This window comes from Astatotilapia calliptera, chromosome 3 (assembly GCF_964374335.1).
Source record: "Astatotilapia calliptera chromosome 3, fAstCal68.1, whole genome shotgun sequence".
NCBI classification, from domain to species: domain Eukaryota; kingdom Metazoa; phylum Chordata; class Actinopteri; order Cichliformes; family Cichlidae; genus Astatotilapia; species Astatotilapia calliptera.
In genome coordinates, this window is record NC_137424.1 from 48,570,301 (window position 1) to 48,594,542 (window position 24,242).

Sequence of the window (24,242 nt, forward strand, 5' to 3'; positions counted from 1 at the left end):
ATAATCCGCCAACTCTATGACTGCACTTACACGAATCTCTCCAGACAATACACAGATCTAAATTGCAGACCTTTGCTGGGATCAGCGAAGGTCTAGTAGATGTCTGGGAACTAGTAGATGTCAGCTGTTTCAAGAAGTTTAAAAGTCTGCTATCAACCAACGATCCAATCCAGAGAAAGCAAACTCATTGAAAGAGCCAATCATATGATTCCAACTGTGTCTGCATCATACAAAAACGTTCAAACACAGAGCCTAAAGGTAGGAGAGAGAGACCTGCACACACACACAGACAGTAATGGGAGGAAAGATAATATTACCAAATGATGTATGTACAGTATAATATAGACCAAAAAACCCCAAAATGACACAAAACAAAACCAAATACACCCTCTGAGTTAATAGTTGTTGTTTTTTAACTTCTTTAGCATTTTTACCTTAGTATCAGTCTCAGTATTATTACAGTGCTAGTGATCACCTCTGTCTGAGACTTCTTGAAGAGCAAGTCTTTTGTGTTCTTGACTTTTATGAAGATACAGTGGCAGAAAGCCACAGAAAGCAGGGGCAGATCTCTGCAATGATGAAAATGCAACACCTTTGTTGAGCTTTGCATATGCGCAGAGCAGGGCAGGAGAAATCACTGAGCAATAACAAAAGGAGGGTTTATGTGAGAGTCTGGGTGTGTCCCACTGAGAGTGGGAGGTCCACTGCAAGTTTCAGGAAGAGTTCAACACCGGAGCTGTGTGATTCACAGCAAAGTACGTGAGGTGAAGGAGCGCACCGCTCGAGGTCAAAGGAAAACATGAGTGAGTTGTACCTGTTTTAACATAATCTTAGTGCTAGTTTCTTATCAAATGTTAGGAACTTTATCCATGCTGACACTACAGGAGGTGTAGACAGACAGATGTCTGGAATTGACGGTACCTGACTTTTTACTTGCCTAGTTTAAAACTACATATGTTAAAAAAAACATTTTAGATTTGGGTTAAACTGAAACAGTGCAGATGTCGTGACGTATAGAGGTTGTTTGTCGTAGCAGATTTGGTGGAAAAGTTCATTTGGCTCATGCCTAAGCCAAACGTATGATGCAGGTGCAGAAGGTCCAGAATATCTGCATTCCTCAGATAGTTTCTCGCCCACAACAGGACACAGTGACACTGTTGCAGACAGTTCCTTGTTTGTGGTGATACTTTCTCACTGGATGTCACATAACTGTTAACTGGAAAAAGTGTCTTCCTGGCTTTGTCTTACTTTGTTTTGAGGACAAGCTGTGGATCAGTTTAGGCCTTATTTTTGTTTGACACCTGTACTAGATTTAAAGTGGCGGTCAATTTTTTTTGCTTGTAATCAGGAATTCTAATTTCATTTTTACTGTTTGGTGCTTTGAACAATCACTTTTTGAATTTGAGGTAACAGCAACAGCAAAATTAGGGAGTGTATTCTGGAAGTTGGACATTGGACAAAAAAAAGTGAGGGTGGGAGATGATTCCACTGCCTCCCCATCCACTGCAGTTTATTATCTTAGATGAATAAGAAAATGGTGAATTGCATTTTTTTTAATATAGAAACCTCAGAAATTCTAATCAGTTTACAAAAACACAAAAAAAGTAGAATACTTGAATTAGCCCTTTTCCCCCTAACTCTGAATGGAAATTTACCACCTCCTGACATAAGCCTCAGACAGATATACAGAGGTCAAAAAAAGAGAAAGAAATTATCAGCCAATCACTAAATGTCAGGTTTATGTCACAGCTGCACTAAATGATACTGCACTGTACTGATAATGAATCATTTTTAATGTTTCTGTAATGTTTAATCCACCAGTTTGTGCAAGACCTTTAATAGAAATATCTTTCATGTTAAAATATATGATCCATGAATTTTATATTTTACTGTTATACAAAACAAGCAGAAAAAAGTAAAATAAATTAGAATTTTTTAAATGTATTTATTTATCCAATTACAGTTATTGACAGGTATTACTGAACATTTTAAATAGATTTCTAAAATATTTGTGTCTTCTAGTTTTTGCGACAGGTGGGCAATTTATTGAGCACTGTAGATCTTTCAGGTCACGATACAAAATGACCTCATTACACATATAATTTTGTCTCATCTCCTCTGTGGCTCCTTTTGCCCTAATTCGACTGCTGCAAGTTCATTTTTATCCAATAAGGACGGATAAACCAGATACGAAGTCGACAAAAACAACTTAAACCTAACCAAATCATTTTTAGGATTTAAAATGATGTAATATGTAAAGTCTCCAGAGAAAAGCTGTCACTTATAAGAAGATTAAACTGCTGTCCTCAGGTCCCTTCCTAGTGGGTTTCACAGCTGTTTCTATGCAGGTTTCTGTCTAGGCTTCCACACGACTCAAGTGAGTCACATGCCACATATCTTAAAAAAAAAAAAGAAGAAGATGAAAGTCAAATGTTAAGATCTGCTTTAAACGGTGTCTATACTGACTGTTCTAATTATATTATAAATACACATGTACTAAGCCTCTCACACTTCCTTCTGTCTTCCAGGCTTTAATTCTCTCTCTGAGGAGCAGTTCACTTGCTCCATCTGTCTGGAGATATTTGTGGAGCCCGTCTCCACACCATGCGGCCACAGCTTTTGCAAGGCCTGTCTACAGGGCTATTGGAACCACAGCAAGAAGTTCCTGTGCCCAATGTGCAAAAAGAGCTACTCTAGAAAGCCTGAGATGAGCGTCAACAGGGTCCTGGCTGAAATATCCTCCCAGTTTCAGGGGCTAGTGGTGGCTAAAAGCACCGCCTCTCACGGATCCAGATGGAATTTGAGCTCAGATACGGGCGAGAGCAGCTCGCCAGTGAAGGATACCGGAGAGTTTGCCCAGCCTGGGGATGTTTCTTGTGATGCTTGTATTGGAAGGAAGTTAAAGGCGCTGAAATCTTGTGTGAACTGCCCTGGGTCTTTCTGCGAGTCCCACCTCAGGCATCATAAGAAGGTGGGTTTGTTAGATGTTAATTAATTAAATAACCTAAAAGCAAATATTTCTATAAATTTTAAGAGCAACTGTATTTATGTCTCTGTACCACTCATGCCCATACTGTCCTCCAGGTCAGGGCAATGATGTCTCATCGTCTGATTGAACCAACTTTCCACCTGGAAGACAAAATTTGTAAGAAACACGAACGTCTCCTGGATGTGTACTGCCGGACCGACCACATGTGCATCTGCTCTGCCTGTGCCGATGCCACACACAAATCCCATGAGATTGTCTCCATTGACCATGAATTTAAGAAGAAGATGGTCAGTATCCCTGTATGACAAGATCATTAAAATGACTCCTGAGATATTTTTATGATATAAAAGCAGGAACATTTTGGTAAGACACACCTCTGGTTTTTTTGTCTCACAGGGTAACATGGGAAAGAAGAGATCAGAGCTGAAACATTTGATCAAGGAGAGAGCCAAGAAACTTGACGAGATCAAACAGTCCATCAAGGTCATAAAGGTAAGTCTAATAAAAACCTGCATGTGACATCATGGTTAAGCTACTAAGAAACAGAGATTAACTTAACAATTTTAAGTATTCGAGCCTTCATCGAACTAGGTTTGAACATCCAGACATCACAAAAATAATAGATTATAACATAAACATCGGTCATTGGTTATGGTAAACATTCAGCCAACATTTCCAGTATTGGTATCGACATTTGGCTGACTGATCGACAGTCAGTGCTAAGAACTGTTTTTATGTAAATTTTGTCTAGTTTTGTATTCAGTAAAGAGTCAAGCTTTGAATCCAAATTAAAAAAGCAAATCGTGGATTTGCCTTACGAGTCCTTTTAAAAAAAAAAGAATGTAAATTTTGTGTAACCTCCTGGTCACAAACAGCGTCCACAACAATTAAGCTTTTTACGATGATCTACACTGTTAAAAACTTGTAAAAATGCAATCTACTGTTTCAATATGAATTTTCCGAACAACAAATTTTTCCCATTTCTAACCCTAACAGTGTACAATCTTCCAGTTTATAATTGCACACATTTTGTGCTGAAACCTTTTAAGCTATAGTTTTATTACAATTGAAAACCTAAATTTAATCCAAAGCTACAATAATATGCAAATACTCCTCAGCTACTCACTGACCTCGTGGTTTTGGTATGTGTGACACACACAGCATCTGTTGGGATTTTTCTTTTCAGGAATGCATTAACATGTACAGCTGTTTGTCTTCAGAACTTAAGCTGGACACTGATCATTTAAAATCAAACTGAAACATTTTTTTAATCAGAATCAACCATGCAGTTGTGAATAATCTATTGTCTTCTATTTTATGCTGTGTCATTATAACTGGAGTTGGTCTTGTTTGAGTTTGTTTGGAGTCTGGTATTTTTTAATGCGTCTGTTTCCTGATACATTTTGTATGCCACTGATTTTTATCTGCTTGTGTTTCGAAGTCTAACTAGGGATAAGCATTTCAAGTGCTGTGTTTTGGAGCATGATTCGAGAAACACATTTGTGTCCACGATACTGTTTTCAATCTAAAACTCCACTCACGTTTTGTTATCTCAGAAAGATTTCAAGCTGAATTCTTAAGCGTCGCACCAGTGCGGCATTTCCAAAGGCATCTTATCAGAAGTGGCTGATACAAACAGGCCAGTCCTTTTACACTTGTACATGTATTTGAGAAACAGCCTAATCGTTGCTGTTGTAAATATGTTTAAAGTGCATTTCAAATATTTGCCAGTCTGCTCTCATATAATGTTTTTCTTTAGCTGAAGCTCAAAAGCCTTATTTGCACTTTAAGCAGCTTTGTGATCCAGAAAAAGCTGTTGCTCAAGGGCAGCTGTAAGATGACCAGCAGCAGTTTATTAAAAGCCAACAGACACTTAAGTTTTACCCCTAATAACGTAGATTCATCTTTATTAGTCATCGAAGCAAGGTGAGCCAACTAAAAGACCTATGCTCCAGTATAAGCAGGACATATTTGAGGCGGGATGCCACCCACATCTCATACCTCTCATGCTCTGCAGTAGCAGATAAGGTGGAGCACTAATGTCATTTGTTTTTGTCTTGTGTACACACACTCAGATCCATGTCTGAGGCCGTCCAACCAGTGAGACCAGTGTAAACATTTACATTTAGTTTCTCACACACCCTGTTTCCAGCCACAGCCTCCCTGCAGTAAAATGCTGCTTTGGAATAAGAAATGAAAAGATAACAAGCCTGAGTGGTTTTCCAGGACAATTACACTAATAATGCTGGGAGTGTAACAGGTTTTACCAGGGTAACACTAAATATATCAGTTGTCCTATGTTTAGGTTTTCACATCTTGTCACATCTGGGTAGTTTTGAATTTGATGACACATATGCAAAACATTCATGAGTGAAATTTCCTGGTTTCAGTGTTACTCTTGGTTTCCTCTTTCTGGAAACCTTTTTCCCCACAGTTCCCTCTGTGTTTACTGTACAAACACATGGACTCGTGTCCAGCTACATGCTGCTGACAGACTAAACAACACATTGAATTTATTGAGTAAGTTTAACATGCATGTAACTTATCAGTTTGAGATGGAAAATCTGGTGGTTTCAGCGTCTAATGGAAGATGTAACCTGTCAATCCAGTTAGACAAGTGGTGCGCAAAGACACTTAAGAGGCAACTGACTAAGTAAACATCTGGGTTTTGGTTGTTTTTTTTAAACTGCAGTACTTACATGTTAATTTGCTAGAATCATTATGGTAGTTTTATTTAATGCCTCCAATTCTGTCAATCATTACGTCAAACAAATAGAGACTCATATAGAAAGATATATACAACAATCAACACTTTAGGCCAAAGGTGAGTGTGGACAAGAGTCTCATTAAAAAAAGGAACATTTAAACAAGAAACCTTTGATATAAAATGACATTTTATCAGGACTTTAAAAAGTCTACAACTTCATGCTAGCATTAAATGTGCAGGACAATAGTAATAATAAAGATAATGCTGTGTTAGCGTGTGATAAATAAAGGAGCAATTCCACATTTAGTGTCATTTAGAAACAGTAGCAGAAAACTTAAAGTAAAATTTCCAGAGGTTAAAAATCTGTATGTTACATAAAGATGTTTATGCAATACTTCTCTCTTATCACTCTAACTGCCTAAATAAGGTGCAATTACTCATGTCAAACCCTGAACTTTGAAGAGAACAAACAAATAAAGATGCCAGTCATCTAAATTGCAACATGAGAGTTGTTCTGTGGAAAGTCGTAATTGTGAGTGGAAACCAAGATCATTTAATGGGGAACTTAGTTTTTCTTGTCAAAGATTTAAAGGTGCAGAATAACATGCTGTGAAGCTCCACGTGTAAAACAACAGTTAAGATCCTACAAGGACACACCAGCCGAAGGGTCTGCAGACAGAAAGTGACTCCCAAAGTGAGCCTTGGTGATTAAGTGAACCTTTGAGGCGTTTCACCTCAAACAAATGACACATTTTAATGTTTAAATGAAATGTGACCCTATGCTCTTGTCATCGGGAAGAAAAAAAGAGTTCAAATGGAGCGATGCTATCAGGGAGCAAAAAGAAGGGTGTGGATGGAAAATCATTTTCAACAAAAAAAAAAGTGCAACAATAAAAGGAAATAATTCAGCATAAGCTGACTTCACATGTGAAATCAGGTTCGGACACTCTCTAAAATTTCCTACACAACATGACCTCATGTTGTGTAGGAAATTTTAGAGAAAAAAATGTAGGGTGGTGTCTAGGTAGAGAACACAGAAGGTGGCATGTATGATGCATACTCACAGCAACTGTTCCCCACACAAACATGCTTCTATTCAAGCCAATATAACTGGAACTTTGTGCAAAGGAGCTGGCATTTTAAAGGCTAATGTCTGATGCGGCTGTATCAAACATTTGCATTTTCATGTGTTTCTCAGAGTTGTGGCTCAAGTTAATCTCAAAGATCCTGCATTCCCACAATGCAGTTTATGTAATGTTTGTATAGAATGTTCTCTACCTCATTAACGCCACGTACAAGACAATAAATAACTTCTTCCACAGGATTAGCACTATCTCAACCTGTCCTCCAAGCTCCCCTGTAAAAGGAGCCGTGTTACTCAGTAACTTCTAGACTCTGGTTAATCTGTAAGAACTTTGTTGCTAAGAATACGCAGGCATTCCTCCTTAAACCCGGTCTTCGGTCTTGAACACGATCTCATCTGGACTCTGAGCTTTTCTCATGTTCACACTGGTAACACTGGCCATGTGGCGCTCACATTCACAGGCCAGTGCTCAGAAGGAGTTGGAGGAAAGCTGGCAGGTGTACGCAGAGCTGCAGCGTCTGGTGGAGCAGAGTCAGGCGGAGCTGGTTGAGCTAATAGCCACGAGGCAACGTGAGGCGGAGCGTCATGCCCAGGAAATGGCCAGGGGTTTGGAGAATGAACTCAGCCAACTGAGGAGGAGGAGCAATGAGCTAGAAGCCCATGCACAGACGCACGACAAAGTGCTTTTCCTTCAGGTACTACAGAGCTCCATGTGGGTCTAACACACACTGGCATGCAGACAGGTCCAGGTCTTGAGACAGTATCTTCACGCTTTGGATGCTTTGGATGCTAACTTTATTTTTCTGTACTAATTATAGCTAGCCTTTAAAGTTCTTGCTTTTCCAGCTTGGCCTACATACTGAAAACACAATTACTGTGCATTTGGGGCAGAGCATTTTATTAGAAGGCTAAAGACTTAACAGAATAAGCTGTGCTATTCACAATAATGGAAATCTCACAGGCATCTAAAACACAAGACTTTCTACCCTTATGATTTCACCAGAAAAGCCTGAACAATATCATATGGATCGTATTATACTGAACATATCTCTGTTTTCTGTGTTCTGAAAACTGTATACACACTTTACTTTTACTTGCAAAGCCAATTATTTACCTCTGTGGCTGCACCAGCTGTGTTTGCTCAGAGATTTTGAGACACAACATCAAAAGCCTCCATGAGCAGACCGAGCCTGTTATAGCCATTTCCCCATGTGAATGAATAGATGTCTTTGAAGTTGCTACTTTAGAGGTTTTCTACATAGCATCAATAGAAGTGAAGGCATGAAGCCTCGAATACCCAGACACATCAAAGCTGAGAGTAAGCAGACCAGTGCATCTCTTTTTGATAGACAGGGAATTTACTTACCACATTTGGACAATGCCCTCTACTGAGTGCTCTCTTCTTTTCCCGTCAGAGCAATAATGTGTCTCTGTTCTGTGTTTCCCATTAACAAAATTAAATAGGACAGCACTGAGCACACTGTTGGCGTCATATTTAGTGTGTTCTTTTCATTGTAAACTTTACAGACTTCATTTCCTTTGATGCACCGTTCATCTTACCTTGCATGACCTCTCTATTTCACGTAGAACCTGACATCACTGTCACCCCTACCCGAGCCCACTGATTGGTCAGCGGTCAGCATCAATACTGACCTTTATCTGGGAACCATCCGGTCTTCGGTCAGCAGCCTCATTGATAAGTTCCAGGATGAGCTTAAAAGAATATATGGGAAAGGTAAGGGCAGCTAGCCAAACTTGTGACCTAATGCACTTATGCAGCTATTAAAACCATTGTATTTGAGAAACTGTACAAAACAACTACTGCTGCAGCATTACCATGCCTACAATGCTAGAAGCAGAGCATGGTTTACATATAGACTTACCACTTTATTAGGTGCTTACTTAGACTTACTTAGACTTAGATCCTCCCACGACGATCGGCACATCGGGCGACAAGAGAACGCCATTGAACTCGGTCCATCGCGGCGGTTACTGTTTCATCCCATGACAGTTCAACCGAACATAATTCTTCAATGAAATTACTCCTCCACATTATTTTGGGTCTTCCTCGCCGTCTCTTTCCATTCCTTGGGTTCCACAGAAATGCGATGCGGGCGGGTCTGTGGAATTATTATTATTGTTAGGTGCACCGGTTCAAATACTCATTAATTGAAAATACCCAATTAGCCAATCACATGTCAGCTGAGCTTCAAACCATGAAGATCAAAATGGGGAAGCGACTTGCAACTTGGTTAATGCTGCCAGATGCGCTCAATATTAGTACAGCTGATCTACAGTCATCTCTACAGTTTACAGAGAAAAGTCTGAAAAGGAGAAATTATCCAGTGAGCAGCAATTATCTGGGAGAAATGGCTTGTGCCTGTTGATGTCAGAGGAGAATGATTGGACTGCCTTTAGCTTATAGGAAGGCAACAGCAACAAAAAAAACACTCATTACAAACAAGGTTTGCAGAAGAGCATGTCTGAGTAGCAACAAGTCAAACCTTGAAGCCAGTAGCGGTTTTTGATACAGGTGACACGGGCGGTTGCCCGGGGAGGCATAGTGGTGGGGGACGGCATCACGGGCATGGGCAAAAAAAATAAAAAATGCTCATACTCATGCTGCCCCGACGTCATGCCAGCGCATATTGGGAATGCCATAGGCACCGATCGATTTTCTATCGGCCATTTGCTGGGAGTAAGGGCGCCCTCGTTTGCGAGGTGCGCCTGCTGCTTGCGGCACAGGGAGGAGAGGGTGGGGCGGCGGGGGAGTTTCTGGTGGCTGGAGCAGCATTTAATAACTCACAATAACTCGTCAGCCAAACAGGCTAGGACCACCACTGCTTGAAGCAGAAGACCATACCAGGTCCATGTGGCTATGACTGACACAGGCTCATCAAAATTAGACAACAGAAAACTGGAAAAAATGTTGCCCAAACTGATAAGTCATGATTTCAGACTGTAGGTGCAAACAATATGAACGCATGGATCTTAGCCCTTTAGTTCCAACAGAGCATCATTTAAACCCTAGTGCATATCATGCAGGGCTAGATACATTTAAATAAATACCTTACATAATATTAGCACATATTCAGCAAAATCTTTTCTTAATCCTTTTTCTGAAAGCACTTTTAAAAATGAGCGATCTGAAATGGCTCATGTTTTATGTATTAAATGCAAATCAACATGTCTGCAATCATTTGGAAGAGTGTTTTGAAAAATGTTCATAGTCACAATGAGTATTTTCCATTCTGCGTACGCTGCATACAGTTCCGCAGCTTCAAGTACCCCTTTAAACTGAAAATCAAACTCGCAGCAGGCTTTACTGGGATCCCTGCATGGGATAATGAATGCAAAGTTCTAGTACAATCCATCCTCCCTTGTCTAATACAAACCACACATCCTGTGCAAAATCCAAATCGGTGATATGTAGGTCACTGTACGCACACTTTGGAATGGAAAGTGACTCATCATCGCGCCACACTCACACGGTCACACATGCAAGACGGTTGGACAGATGGAGATAGTGTTGATGCCGCAGATCATCCACTTGGGATCGCTGGAAGAGGCAGCTGACTGACAGCGGCACATGCATCGAGCATTTAGAGCTCTGGTTCAGATCTGTGTGTTTACCACCCACACGTGCCATCTGCTGTGACTTTGACACTCTCTCTCTCTCTCTCAGAGCTCCGGAAGGTGCAGAACTACGCATGTGAGTAACACTTCTACTGTGTTAGCTGGGTGACATCCATGGTTTGTAGCTATAATTCTTCTAGGGAGCACATTCGTGCCACTTGTACATAAGGGTGTTAAAGTAAAGCAGGAGGCCTCTCTTGAGTAAATGATGATGCTCATTTCTTCTAAATGCCCACAAAATGGAAGTAATTCTTCACAGCAGAGATGGGATTGCTCCCGTAGCATGCTGCCATTTTACAGACACCCTTGTGGCATGTTCAGGAATAAGGAGCCCATTATTTTTTTTTTTTTTTTAGCAGAAGTGGCAATAAATAATGCAGATTTTTCTCCCTGTCTCATATTCTGCTCCTTCCTTTTCAGCTGAGGTGATTCTGGACCCTGCCACAGCCCAGAGGAACCTGACTGTGACTGATGATGGTCAGCAGGTGAGGTATGAAGAGCGCAAATCCACTCACTGTGAGGGTCCAAAGCGCTTCAGCCCGGCCCTCTTTGTCTTGGGCCGGGAGGGGATCAGCACGGGGCGACACTACTGGGAGGTGGACGTATCGCGAAAGACGGCCTGGACGCTCGGCGTGGCCCGCGCTTCTGCCCGACGCAAGGGTGAGATCAAGCTGAGTCCCGAGGGTGGGTACTGGTGCCTGTGGCTGAAGAACGGGGAGGTGAAAGTGCTTGCGTCGCCCCGCTTGCCTCTAGTGCTGCCTTCCCAACCCAGTAAAGTAGGAATCTTTCTGGATTACGAAGGAGGCCAGATTTCTTTCTATGATGTGAAGTCTCGTCTGCATATCTACAGTTTTATCGATAGCTTCAGTGAGAACCTGTACCCGATCTTCAGCCCCTGTCTCGCCCAGGAGGGGAAGAATAATGCCCCACTCATCATAACCCATGTTAAACACAGCTGAGGGTATAGTCAGTCGGCATTAGGTTATGCATTCTGTTTATATATAAAACATCTTTTTTATACACACCGCCATCACTTTCTCAGCATAATACTGGCTATTTTCTGAGGTAAATTCTTTATTGACTGATACATGTATTATAATGGTACATTTACAATTTATTTAAATGTAGGCAGTTTTTTCTTTGCACTATCATCTGTTAACTCAAACTTGGATTACAGTAAAGAAGAAATATGTAGTGATGTGAAAACATGTGAAGGACAATAAATCATTCTTTTTTTGTTTCTTACTTGATGATAGATGAGTTTGAGTAAAGCTGGCACTTTCCCTACTCTGTAAGTCTTTGTGTAACTGCAACTCTAAGGCTCAGAGAGCCAAGTAATGAAGTTAAGAGATGCAAACTTCGTTTCTAGTGATTTAGACTTTGCCTGGGGAATCGAATCAAGGTTTCTTGTACTTGTACCTACCTATTGTAATTAAGACTGTATCCTATGGACATTATTGTAAAAACCAATATAGACACATTAAGTGGGGATAGCATGGGGAGACCAGTGCAATCATTTTACAGCTTTAGTTACTGTAACTATTTTGCACATCAAAAGTAATATAAAACACAGTTATCTGCTTTTTTCATATAACAGAATCTGTATTAATGTTGTATATATTTAATGACTTTGATCTCCACTACTTAAAAAAAAAATGATAGGATCACCTGTTTAAAGGCCATGGAAAAGTTCTCTGTTTCTACATGAATCACATACTTTTGTAACGTCTACTGAACTTGTTCAATAAAGCTGATTAAGGCACAAAATGCATGACTTCCTGTTAACGAAGAAACCAACTCAACTGAATTATATATATATATATATATATATATATATATATATATATATATATATATATATATATATATATCACAAAAACAGTCATGTCAAAAAAATATTTACTGTAGCTTAAGTGACTTAAGCTGAATTTCCTGCTGAACTTATTACCCCTCTAATTTGGACTTTCAGGGTAACCAACAACAGACAAAGAAAAAAAAAGCCTATAGGTCAAAATTTGAAGTGATTATCTCAAAATTTCCAGTTGGGTATCTCAAGTTTTTTTTTTTTTTACTTACTCAGCAGTTTGAATCAATAAATTTGAGATAACTCAAGTTTTCACTTAACCATGCCTGTCATTTTATCAGTGGCAGTGTCCTACTTTTCAGGGCCTCAGACACACCCATGTTTGGTAACCTAACAGTCTGTTTTGTTTTTAAACCTATGTCATTGGACAATTCAAGCCATTTGATCTAGAAACTAAAACATATATATCTTGTTTTATTTTATCTCACTCATATTAACTGTCCATTAAGTCACGACAGTAAATAAGATTACACAAAAAACATGAACTCTCCTGATGGAGTCATAACATAATTAAAACACCTGCACTTTTTTTGCAGTGGTTATCACATTGTTTACTTTTTCTTCAAGGGTTTATGTAGACAAAACATTTAAAAAAAACTGTCAGGAGACTGAATTACACTGAACTTACTTTTGTTATAAATCGACAAAAGCAACCTTGAAATGTGAGCTCTGTCTTTGGGGTTGGTTAAATAGGCCTCTGGTATAAGAGAAGATAAAAAAAAAGCCTCTGACTAAGGCATCCTCTGGATCCCTTTAGCTTAGCATAGCTAAAAAAAAATATCAGTGATCTATATCATGTATAATCTCCACAAAATATAGAACTATTTTAGTGTCAGCTGTCTGTTTTACTACACTTGTAATGTTGAACTTTAGCAATGCCAGCAAAGAGAGAGAAGAAAGTGTTTTTAGTCATAGACAGCATGAAGGAAATAGACTGTAGTAGCTACCGTCGTGTCATCCACTGGTTTCTGACATGTCTTTCTGAAGCCTCAACTTTGGCATTTTTACCGTCACCATCTTTAAAAGAATGGATGATATGAAGAGGGACGGGTTTGACTGTGAAACTACATGCTAGTTGGCAAACTACTTACCAGTCATGCGTCATTAGCTGGTGAACAGTGGTCATGGTTAAGGCTCTATTTTGAAATATACAATGATACAAAAACTATAAAGCTTTATAAATCGACTTCATTTTTGATTCAGTATAACCAGAAATCAGTGACTGAGTCCACAAACTGTTTGCAGAAAGCATGGCCTTCTATCAGGCCCAAAGGTTTTGTTTGTTTTTTTACAACCACAGCTATCGCTCTCTGGTGGCCTTCAGGTAGAATGCAGGTTTAAAACACTTCCACGTTGACTTATTCTTTTTTAAAACCTGGATATTACATCCATGTTTTTATATGGTCTGTGCTTCTAATCTTTGTGCTAAGCTAACAGTCTAATATTTTTTTGTGTTTTAAATTTTGCCAATTTGAAAATCCTACAATTATTAACACAAAAAATTAAATCCTTAACATGTAAGCGTTCTCAGATTTTAGTGTTACTTCTGCTATTTTAATTTCTTTGTCAAACTCCTGAATTTGACCCTAGCTAATGTGCTGTATTCTCTGAAGACTTAAAGCTATTCCTCCTGGAGCTTTGAGGGTCATGGCCAGAGAATATTTGTATCTAGGTTAAAAGGAGACTGAGGGAGCGGGGTATATTTTGGGTCTGAGTTGAGTGTGTGTTTGTGTGGGGGGCGGCTGTAAGGGGCAGCGGTTACAGCCTGTCTCATATGTCAGTGCACTGTGGAGTCTCCAGGCAGCTGCTCTCTGGTGAGTTTCCCAGATCTCTGTTTTTTGTCTCTCCCTTCACCTCCTGTGTTTTTAATTTCCACAGGGTATCATCTGCTTCTCTGTACACAGACATAACTCTTAGGGGAGTATTGTTGTTGGATTTTTTTTTCTAATAACATTTTTATTCTAATGAGTGCTGACCTGTGGTATGGACTTTCTTTCCATTGCAGGCAGGGAATTATAGATTAAAATAGTTCAAGAGAAGACTTCAATCGTAGAGTTATAAGTTTGTATATTTTTAGGTACTAGGTGTTCATTTATCAAAATAAGAAAGTTTAAGCGCTGCCAGCACTGCAAGACAGGTCATGCGGTACGCTAGTATTTTTGGAAAAATCTTAATCTGGTCTGTCACGAACACCTAGGCCTGAAGCTGCCTGTCTTATAGGTCAAACCTGCTTACTTGCAGCTTCACAGATACATTTGTGTCGCAGTGTACCAGCGTACAGGAGAGACATAATAATCTTTAGCTTGTGATATGGAGTTTGCTTTTAAAAAGAAAAGATTAGGAGTTAAAATTCATGTGATGATTCTATTAATTGCCGTCCTCTGATAAACTTATTATAGTTATAGTTGTATTTATCTATAAATTTCTTGGGTCAGAAATTAAAAGCAGTGTGACTATTACAATATGTGGCCACAAGAGGGCAGTATCAATATTTAAATACTTTCAAAATATCTTAATATAAATAATGATTATGAAAGATGTTGACTATGTTTTGTATTTAAATATTGACATATGCATGTAAGCTCTTAAAATGAGTCGGGACTAATCGGGACTCATTTGTCATTATTCTAAATGTTTACCTAAAACATTATGACCTGTAATTTCAAAGCATGTAATGATAAATGAGTCCCGCCATGCTTTGCTTTGTAGATCTGCTTGTAGACGACATCATTAAGGTCATGCCATCTAATCCTAGCGACCTCGATATCACAGCAGGTTTGATGACCCATTCAAAGGCTGGTTGCTTGCACTGAAAATGACCCTGCCTCTCCGCCGTGCAGGAATGGCCACTACTGGGAACCTTTCAGAAGAGCAGGTGCACTGCTCCATCTGTCTGGACGTCTTCACCAACCCCGTGTCCATCCCCTGCGGACACAACTTCTGCCAGAGTTGCATCCTGGGATACTGGAAAAGCAGTCCTTTGTATCAGTGTCCTATGTGCAAGAAGTCCTTCTACAAAAGGCCCGATATTAGTGTCAACACTGTCTTGAGGGAAATTGCAGAGCAGTTCAAGGAGATTAGGATTAAAAGCATGGAAGGGAAGGGAAGCAAGGAAGAGGGAGAAGGGAAAGAAAGGAAGTGGACAATAGAAAGGAGGAAAAGGGAGGATGAGGAGAGGCTTTTGGAGAAAGACCAGAAAGAGCAGCTTTTGGAGGAGCTGAAGCTGAAACAAGAGGAGAAGAGAAAGAAAGAGGGAGTGAAGGAGAAACAAGGAGAGAAGAGGCCACAGCAAGAAGACTTACCACCTTTAATCCCTCCAATTTCACCTCCAAAGACCTCTCCTCCACTGGCACACCAAGCCACAGCACAAGAGCCACCGCCTCCACTTCCCCAAACATCACCCCCACCCTCACCTCAAATCTCTGCTTCTCAACTTCCTCAGACCTTACCATCTCCTTCTTTCTCTTCGCTCCAATCTCAATCTTGGGAGGAAGTCTTGTGCGACGTTTGCCTTGGAGAAGGTAGGCCGAAGGCGGTCAAATCCTGCCTGGTGTGTCTGACTTCATACTGCGAGGAGCATCTGAAATGTCACTCAGCCCGCTTCACTAAGCACAAGCTGATGGAGCCCGTTGCCAACATGGAGGACAGGATGTGTCCGAAGCACGAGAGGCTCCTGGAGCTGTTCTGTAAGAAGGATCAGATGTGCGTGTGCGTCCTCTGCACCGAGACGGACCACAGGGCTCACTACACAGTCCCTGTGGAGAGAGAATGGACAGAGAAAAAGGTGAGACAGATGCGCTGCCATCCAAATATAGGACAGGGACCAAATGTTTATCTGTGCTGGAAAAGATTTCAAGATATTTGCGGGTCAATTCTTGCCGGTTCATCAACTGCCTCCCCCCGGACCAGCTCAGACTTAGCTAAAGGAACTCAAGTGGAAAGATTCATGTCTTACTACCGCTGTTCTCTTTTTTGTTGGAGGGATAGTTTCAAATCCATTATCTAAAAAACCACTTGACCTAGGCCCTTCAAAATGTTTAGAGTAAAAAATTGGTATCACTGTTCTATAAATATGGACTCTTGCGAGTGCAGCCAGAGTTAACGTAAAATGATGGATGCTTGAAGTCACGATCGCTGACAGCAGATCTGGAGAACTGCAGAAAGCACAGTTATACAGATAGGAGACTGATATTTTGTTTACACCTTGTCATGTACGATTTACGCAGTATTTTTTAACATAGTTTAAATCAGGTGATTGGTGCCAAAGATAAAACAGATAAACTCTCATACTTACACACGGAGGACTAAATGGAAAAGCTTCAGACTTTCGTTAAACACACTTCTGCTTGAAGTGTTTGTTTGCAGGCTCAAATGTATTACTGTTACTTGTACATGGTTGAAGACTAGGATGGGACAGAGCCTTTCAATCTGTGGCTCCACAACACTCCAGTTTCATTTGCCAGACTCTGTGGACTCCTTCAAAAGGATTCTTTAGTTATTAATATGAATAAATATGACCTTTTTTGGAGATGCATACTACTGTATGCGCTGGAAGCAGAGCAAGATATTTTCATTGAATTATTTATGCACCCTCATTTCTCAGCAAGAAGTTCTCTTTTCTTTTTCTTTCTTTTTTTTGTCTTATCAAGAAAAAGGATCAGCTCAGATGGCACCCAGTACACACCCTCTCTGCTATTTATAGTCAGCTAATTGTTCATCTTTAGTTAATGTCATAAGTTCACAGATTCCCACATTCAAAATGGTGAAAGATATTCAAATGATGGTTATGATGCACATTTTTCATTGTTAATTGTTAATCGTATCGTTAGTAATGCACTGTAGATAGATCAACCACATAAAAAAAATATTATGTAGAGTGCTTAACAGATTTATAAGATCAGCTGTGACAGAAATGACAAATATTTTTGAAATTTGTCAAAAATGTTTGTATACAGACATTTCTGGACTTCACTGGGAAGTCAGAAATTAATTAAGTGTCACATTTAACCCCAGAAAGTTGATTCTGTTCATTTAGACGTTTGATTTCAGTGGGAGAAGCGTTTTGTCACTCAAGTCCTGACAAAATTTTAAGATTTATGGCTAAATTTAGTATTAGATATATCATTTAATAATAATAATGGATTGGATTTATATAGTGCTTTTCAAGGCACCCAAAGCGCTTTACAATACCACTATTCATTCACTCTCACATTCACACACTGGTGGAGGCAGCTACAGTTGTAGCCACAGCTGCCCTGGGGCAGACTGACAGAAGCCAGGCTGCCATATTGCGCCATCGGCCCCTCTGGCCAACACCAGTAGGCGGTAGGGTAAAGTGTCTTGCCCAAGGACACGACGACCAGGACAGAGAGCCCGGGGATCAAACCGGCGACCTTCCGGTTACAGATAGGCTTCCCAACCCCCTGAGCCACGGTCGCCCCATTTAGATCAGGGGTAGGCAACTCCAGGCCTTAAGGGAGTGTCCTGCAGGTTTTAGATATCACCCTGGGTCAACACACCTGAATCACATGATTAGTTCATTACCAGGCCTCTGGAGAACTTCAAGGCTTGTTAAAGAGGTTATTTAGTCATTTAAATAAGCTGAGTTGGATCAAGGACACATCTAAAAGCTGCAGGACACCGGGCCTCGAAGCCTGGAGCTGCATACTTCTGATTTAGATTTAAATAGAACTTGCACATATTGGTGGATTAACCATTACAAAAATATAAAAAATATTTTCATAATTACAAGTACCGTTAATTTAGGGCAGCTGTGGCATAAACCTTATATTGGGTGGTGGTCTAATACATTTATTAAGCACTAAATGACCCCTTGGCACCACCAAGCTTTGACCTATTGTGCCCTTAACATGTCAGAAAGGTTTGGTGATACAACAGGTTCTGTTGTTTGTGAGTCTATGAGTTGAATTTTTGTTTGTTTTTTTGTTTACTTTTACTAAACTAATGATTCAACCTAAACCTTCCAGGATTTTAAGGAAACATTAACACGAACAACTATGCTGCACAGACCTCGCCTTGTACAGCAGGCTGGTCCACAGTGTCTTTATGATGTTATCTTCTCTGTTGCCTGATTACAACTAAAGACTAATAATCTTTTCACATCATCAAGTTTATAATTACCACAAGTCATGCCCGTGTGATCTGATACTGTGCAGGCACAGCTTAAGAGGACAGGAATAGACGTTCAGCAGATGATCCAGGACAGAGTGAAAAAGGTGGAGGAGATCAAACACTCTGTGGAGCTCAATAAAGTGAGTTTTTACCTTTGCATGGCCACGTCACAATCTACACTCACATGGTTGTTCAACATACATGTGCTTTTTGTACTTTCAGGCCAGTGCTCAAAGAGAGATTGAGGAAAGCATGCAGGTCTTCTCGGAGCTGGTGCGCTCCATCCAGAAAACTCAGGCCGAGCTGGTTTTGGTCATCGAGGAGAAGCAGAGGCAGACGGAGAGGTGGGCTCAAGGCCTCATTACTGAACTGGAACAGGAAATCACTGAGCTAAAGAGGAGGAACACAGAGTTGGAAACCGTTGCTCGGACTGACCACATTCATTTCTTAAAGGTGAGAGAGGCTTTGTTTCAGTGCTCAGTGTCGGGGAGCCAAATTTAAGTTGTGGTACTTGATATTTTACCTTGCAAGGTGTACAAGTTCATGGATATTTTTCTAATTTTTCCTTATTTTTTTCTTCATTTCAAAGGATTTTTATGGTAAAATGACACTTCCAGCATTTTGTTAACCCTGTTTTCCAGTGAAACCAGGTGCCTTTTACAGTATTCACTAATAGCTAAATTAAATGACAACAGCGCCCTCTTTCTGCTCTACACTGTATTGCATTCTAATACCTGCAATCCAATCAAAGAGTAGCTTTGCAAGTTTTTTTTGGCAGTGTTTCATAAATAATGCCCATTCTGACGCAACCCTGAGCATTTGAGTCTCTTAATTTGGAAATAATTCTACAACCATATTTGTTTCTTAGTTCAGAAGCCTTAAAATCTTTGTGATCTGTGGTTATTTGAAAAGAACCATGACTGTGATCATCTTATTTTAGTCAATAACGTGTTTCTAAGTTGTTGCCCCCCCTTGGGCTGTATCTTTCTGCAGAGCTTCCCGGCCCTCAGCACTCCACCATCTGTTAAAGACTGGTCTGAGACCAGTGTTCCCACTGACACATGTGTTGGCATGATCAGAAAATTAGTGTCCAAACTAGAGGCGACGTTGACTGAAATGATTGACAAACTGTCTGACAGTGGTAGGACTTCCATAAACATTCAAAAATACCTTTGTTACTGTGTGACTATTCATTTTATTTTTTAAAAAAGTAAAGATGTATAAGAAACATATCTTAAGAGAATGTTGTATTTTGTTTTTACAGAGATCAAAAAAGTTCTGAAATATACAGGTAAAGCTTTTTTTACTTATTTTTCTTTCCTGTGTTTTCATCATTAAACTCCCCAACAAAATATATCCTCTGTCTCGTTCTTCTGCAGTGGATGTCACTCTTGACCCTGACACAGCTAACCCGTGGTTGCAGCTCTCTCAGGATAGACATCAGGTGAGACACCTGGGTGCCTGGCAGGACCTCCCGGACCACCCCGATCGCTTCGACACGGTGGTTATAGTATTGGCCCATGAGGGCTTCACTTCTGGCAGACACTACTGGGAGGTCCAGGTGGGGGAAAAGGATGACTGGTACCTTGGTGTGGCGAGGTCATCTGTTAACAGAAAGGGCAGGATCTCTGTAAGCACCACCCAAGGCTATTGGGCTCTGGCCATGAAGAAAGGCCAGGGATACAGAGCGTCAACATCCCCACCATCACTGCTCTCCCTCGACCCTAAGCCCAAGAGAGTGGGCGTGTATGTGGACTACGAAGAAGGCCAAGTGTCGTTTTATGATGTGAGAGCACGGACCCATATTTACACCTTTGAGGATACCTTCACTGAAAAAATTCTTCCATTTTTCTACCTGTACTGCTGTGACAAAGCCTCTGACACCATCGTCATCTGTCCTGTGAATGAGAAACATCTGATCAAGCAAAGCTAAGGACATAAAAACAAAAGTTGTTGTAGCTATACCCGATTTAATTACATGTGAACTGTAGCTAAATATGTTAATTATACATCCTGTGAATTTGTAGCCAACATGCTTGTAAAACACAAACCTCAAATGACGTTCTGGTAAAAAGAAACAGTGTTGACAAATTTTGTATTTCAAGATTGTTTGCATATTAAATACATTGTGATTTGATTAGCATTAAAAACTGGGTGTGCAGGAAGACAAATCATAACAATAGAGTAATTTTATTTTGTGAGTAAGTGCAATTATTTTCTTGCTGAACATTTAATGGAAAACTAGTTACTACATTAATGTAAGCATGGTAGAAACAGATCTTGATCTAAGTTCAGTTAGCTGTTTCTCTAAAGATTGCAGCAAAATGTTTAGAAGTCCCAAAATCTACTGACGGGAGGTCTTTTGCTCAACAGTATGTTACACCTCAGAAGTTTTATGTATGTTTCTGGGTTTACTTTAGCAGGACTGGAAGCATTGGTAAATGGCCTGTATTTGTATAGCACTTTACTAAGTCCCTAAGGACCCCAAAGCGCTTTACACATTCAGTCATTCACCCATTCACACACACATTCACACACTGGTGATGGCAAGCTACATTGTAGCCACAGCTGCCCTGGGACGCACTGACGGAGGCGAGGCTGCCGGACACTGGCGCCACCGGGCCCTCTGACCACCACAAGCATTGTCTAAAAGAAAGCAGTTTCTACCTGTTCCCAGGCCTTATGCTAAGCTTGTTTAATCTATAAAACCATACCAGGCATACAGAATGAGATAATCAGTTCAATTCAAGACAGTTTTACTTATAGTACCAAGTCACAGTTGCCTCAAGGTACTTTAATTTGCAAGGACCCTAAAATATATAGACAAACCCCACCAACCAGATGACACCCTGTGAGCAAGCACTTTGAAGACAGTGGGAAGGAATAATATTGTTTACTAAAGAACTGATAAGGAATAAAAGACTATCATGGCAGCCAAGAACATAAAAACACAGGTGTAATCTTCACACATGGGTTGTAGTATAGCCAAAAAGGACAACATTATTGCAAATATTTAAAATGACAAACTATTTAAGACCCAAGCGGGTCCATAAAAGAGATCAACTTAACAAAATTCTACCCAAAAGCCACAACAAAACATAACTCAAACTGACCTGCCCAAATCTTCTTTCATTTTTAATGGCAGCTTGAATCCAAAGATGTTGCACTACTGCCATCTCCTGGGTTTTACTGTTACATCACTTCCAAATCCTTAGATCCTCTTGATGAGTACAGTATTTCTAAAAAAACAAAACAAATAAAACAGAAACAATAAACCACACACTTCCTTTTATCATGACTTAACCACTCAGCCACCTTTTCAAACTACAGTTTCTACCCTCAACATTCTCATTTGACTAACATACTTCCTGCAACTAATAAACACATATTCAAGCGTTTCCATAGGCTTCTTCTTCTTCTTCAGTCAAGTTTAACGGCAGCTTGCATCCAAAACTGTTGCATTACTGCCACCTCCTGGCTGTTAATCGTCCGTCATTCCTGAATCTTAGATCCTTTTGATGAGAACAGTAATTCTCAAAAAACGAAAAACCACCACTTTCCCTTCACTTAACTCTTTAACCACTCGTTCAAACGTAAGTTCCCTTCCACCACTCATTTCACTCCACATCACCCTCCTGTGACCATAGCTGGACTGGCCATCGGGCATACCGCTGGCGATTTTTTGTTTTTATGGGCCGATGGTTTTTTTTTGTTTGTTTGTTTTTTAGGGTATATATAATGAAAGGTGTTGGATTGGCCAATTGGTCATGATCGACTCTGGGCTGGACCAATTACAGCCGAGGAGGCCGGATGCACCCTCCCCCTTGTTTAGCAATCACGTGATTTTCGCACATTGCATGCTGGGAACTCGTGGCAAAACAATCCAAGTACCGCATCAAATGCAAGCATTTGCAGCACCGCAAAAAGTTCATTCTCCGGTTCCAATACCTTCCTGTTTTTTTATTTGCCGCACAACAAAGGAATGTACAAAACAAAAGGAGAAGAATGGAAGAATGACGGTCCGTACAAAGACAGACTCGACGAAAAGACAAAGAAAAGATACGAGGAAAAAATCAAACCAGTGAAAGGGTCAGACAATATTGTGTTTCGCTTCTGTTATAACCATGGTACATTGACAAAAACATATACTTTTATTCACAGGATAAAACAGTTGTTTTGTATCACTAATTGCCCAGTACGATTACAGCATACAATATTATTGTCACTGCTACATTTCTGTAATGAACCAGAAATTATTTCCACTACTAATTAATTACCGTTGAGCTCAACGGTCCTATTAATAAACAGTTAACGAATGTGTATTTATGACGACGATTTGTGAGACTGGTAAACTTACCTTTGTTCGTACGATGGTCTTTCGTTCTACACGGTGCATTTCAAGGTCCTGTACCCATCCGTCGGTAAACTGTACCTGGGCTTGTTGCAGTGACCTGAAGTTACTAAACTTCATGAGTGTATGCACTCACTCCAAGAACCGTATAATTATAAATCTGGTGAAAGTTGGGCAGCACGCTAACGTCTTTTGTCCACTCTGTGTGCTAGTAAGGGTCTAACCCTTTCACTGGTTTGATTTTTTCCTGGTATCTTTTCTTTGTCTTTTCGTCGAGTCTGTCTTTGTACGGACCGGCATTCTTCCATTCTTCTCCTTTTGTTTTGTACATTCCTTTGTTGTGCGGCAAATAAAAAACAGGAAGGTATTGGAACCGGAGAATGAACTTTTTGCGGTGCTGCAAATGCTTGCATTTGATGCGGTACTTGGATTGTTTTGCCACGAGTTCCCAGCATGCAATGTGCGAAAATCACGTGATTGCTAAACAAGGGGGAGGGTGCATCCGGCCTCCTCGGCTGTAATTGGTCCAGCCCAGAGTCGATCATGACCAATTGGCCAATCCAACACCTTTCATTATATATACCCTAAAAAAAAAAAAAAAAAAAACATCGGCCCATAAAAACAAAAAATCGCCAGCGGCCCACCGGGCAAATGCCCGGTATGCCCGATGGCCAGTCCAGCTATGTCGTGGAGGCTGCTGTGCACATACAAAAGTCAGTTCTTCCGCTGTGAAGCCGACAATTCAGTGTGTGCAAACACGAAACGACACCACAGCACATTTAACGTCAGTGCCTGGAAAAATATGCTGCTCTTGGTCAGTGCCATCTGCATGGAAAATATAGCTTCCGCCAGCTGAGTGAAAACTCATAAGAGGGATAAATAATTTCAGGGCAGCAAGAAGGTCTTTTCTTCTAATCCACTGGCTGGTGTCTTTCTGACGCTTGCATATTCTCACTGAGCCTGTGCCGGTTATCTGTGTAGTCCAGCTTCCTCCCACGGTTCAAAGACATCAGCATTAGGGTTAACTGGTAATTGGCTGTAGGTGTGAAAGAACAATTGTATAGGTCGTGCTCCAGCCCCATTACAGCTGAGATTGACTCTTGTCCAACCGTGACCCTGAACTGGATAAATGGAAGGAAATGAATGGATGCATGGGATTATTTAGAAGAAATGGCTGTAGTCTTTAGGTCTGCATTCTTTCTAATGGGCTGCAGAGGGCAACTGTCAGGTTACAAAAGGAGGTTCACTTGATATTTATGGGAAAATGACCTCTTACACTCAGTCTCTACATTTAAATTTTCTTAAATATATTTTAAAGAGGTGACCTTTTTTTTTTTACTAACAGTGAGTTGCTCTTTTAAGTAGCCACTGTTCCTTGATTTCCCAGTCAGATCCAAGCTTCAACTTTGACAACCACTTTCAAAACAGTAAGATGACAATTGTCAAAATACTCAACTCAGCTAATGTGGTGGCACTGCA

At 40.4% G+C, this 24,242-nt stretch overlaps 2 protein-coding genes across 3 annotated transcripts; both read left to right on the forward strand.

The window, feature by feature from the left end:
• Positions 1-688: 688 nt before the first annotated feature.
• Positions 689-12,183, forward strand: btr12 (bloodthirsty-related gene family, member 12). Its single transcript, XM_080291504.1, has 8 exons — positions 689-803; positions 2,529-2,971; positions 3,085-3,276; positions 3,386-3,481; positions 7,242-7,475; positions 8,368-8,515; positions 10,466-10,492; positions 10,837-12,183. The coding sequence occupies exons 1-8, from the start codon at positions 800-802 to the stop codon at positions 11,373-11,375; spliced, it is 1,683 nt and encodes a 560-aa protein (XP_080147630.1). The 5' UTR covers positions 689-799; the 3' UTR covers positions 11,376-12,183.
• A 1,853-nt stretch (positions 12,184-14,036) lies between these two features.
• LOC145421331 (E3 ubiquitin-protein ligase TRIM39) lies at positions 14,037-20,589 on the forward strand. 2 transcript variants are annotated; one of them, XM_080291512.1, is made up of 7 exons: positions 14,037-14,094; positions 15,053-16,064; positions 18,457-18,552; positions 18,635-18,865; positions 19,406-19,553; positions 19,677-19,703; positions 19,792-20,589. In XM_080291512.1, exons 2-7 carry the CDS (start codon positions 15,096-15,098, stop codon positions 20,343-20,345), a joined length of 2,025 nt encoding a protein of 674 aa, XP_080147638.1. In that variant the 5' UTR covers positions 14,037-14,094; positions 15,053-15,095; the 3' UTR covers positions 20,346-20,589. The 2 variants fall into 2 exon arrangements, with proteins under 2 accessions (XP_080147638.1, XP_080147636.1); XM_080291510.1 differs by having other exon boundaries at positions 15,121-16,064.
• The last annotated feature ends 3,653 nt before the right edge of the window (positions 20,590-24,242 follow it).

Coding starts and splice junctions, on each gene's coding strand:
- btr12 (XM_080291504.1), top strand. Junction 3,482..7,241: donor AGTCCATCAAGGTCATAAAG/GTAAGTCTAATA, acceptor TCACATTCACAG/GCCAGTGCTCAGAAGGAGTT. Junction 7,476..8,367: donor ACAAAGTGCTTTTCCTTCAG/GTACTACAGAGC, acceptor TATTTCACGTAG/AACCTGACATCACTGTCACC.
- LOC145421331 (XM_080291510.1), top strand. CDS start 14,055: ATGTCAGTGCACTGTGGAGTCTCCAGGCAGCTGCTCTCTG. Junction 16,065..18,456: donor GAGAATGGACAGAGAAAAAG/GTGAGACAGATG, acceptor GATACTGTGCAG/GCACAGCTTAAGAGGACAGG. Junction 18,553..18,634: donor ACTCTGTGGAGCTCAATAAA/GTGAGTTTTTAC, acceptor TTGTACTTTCAG/GCCAGTGCTCAAAGAGAGAT.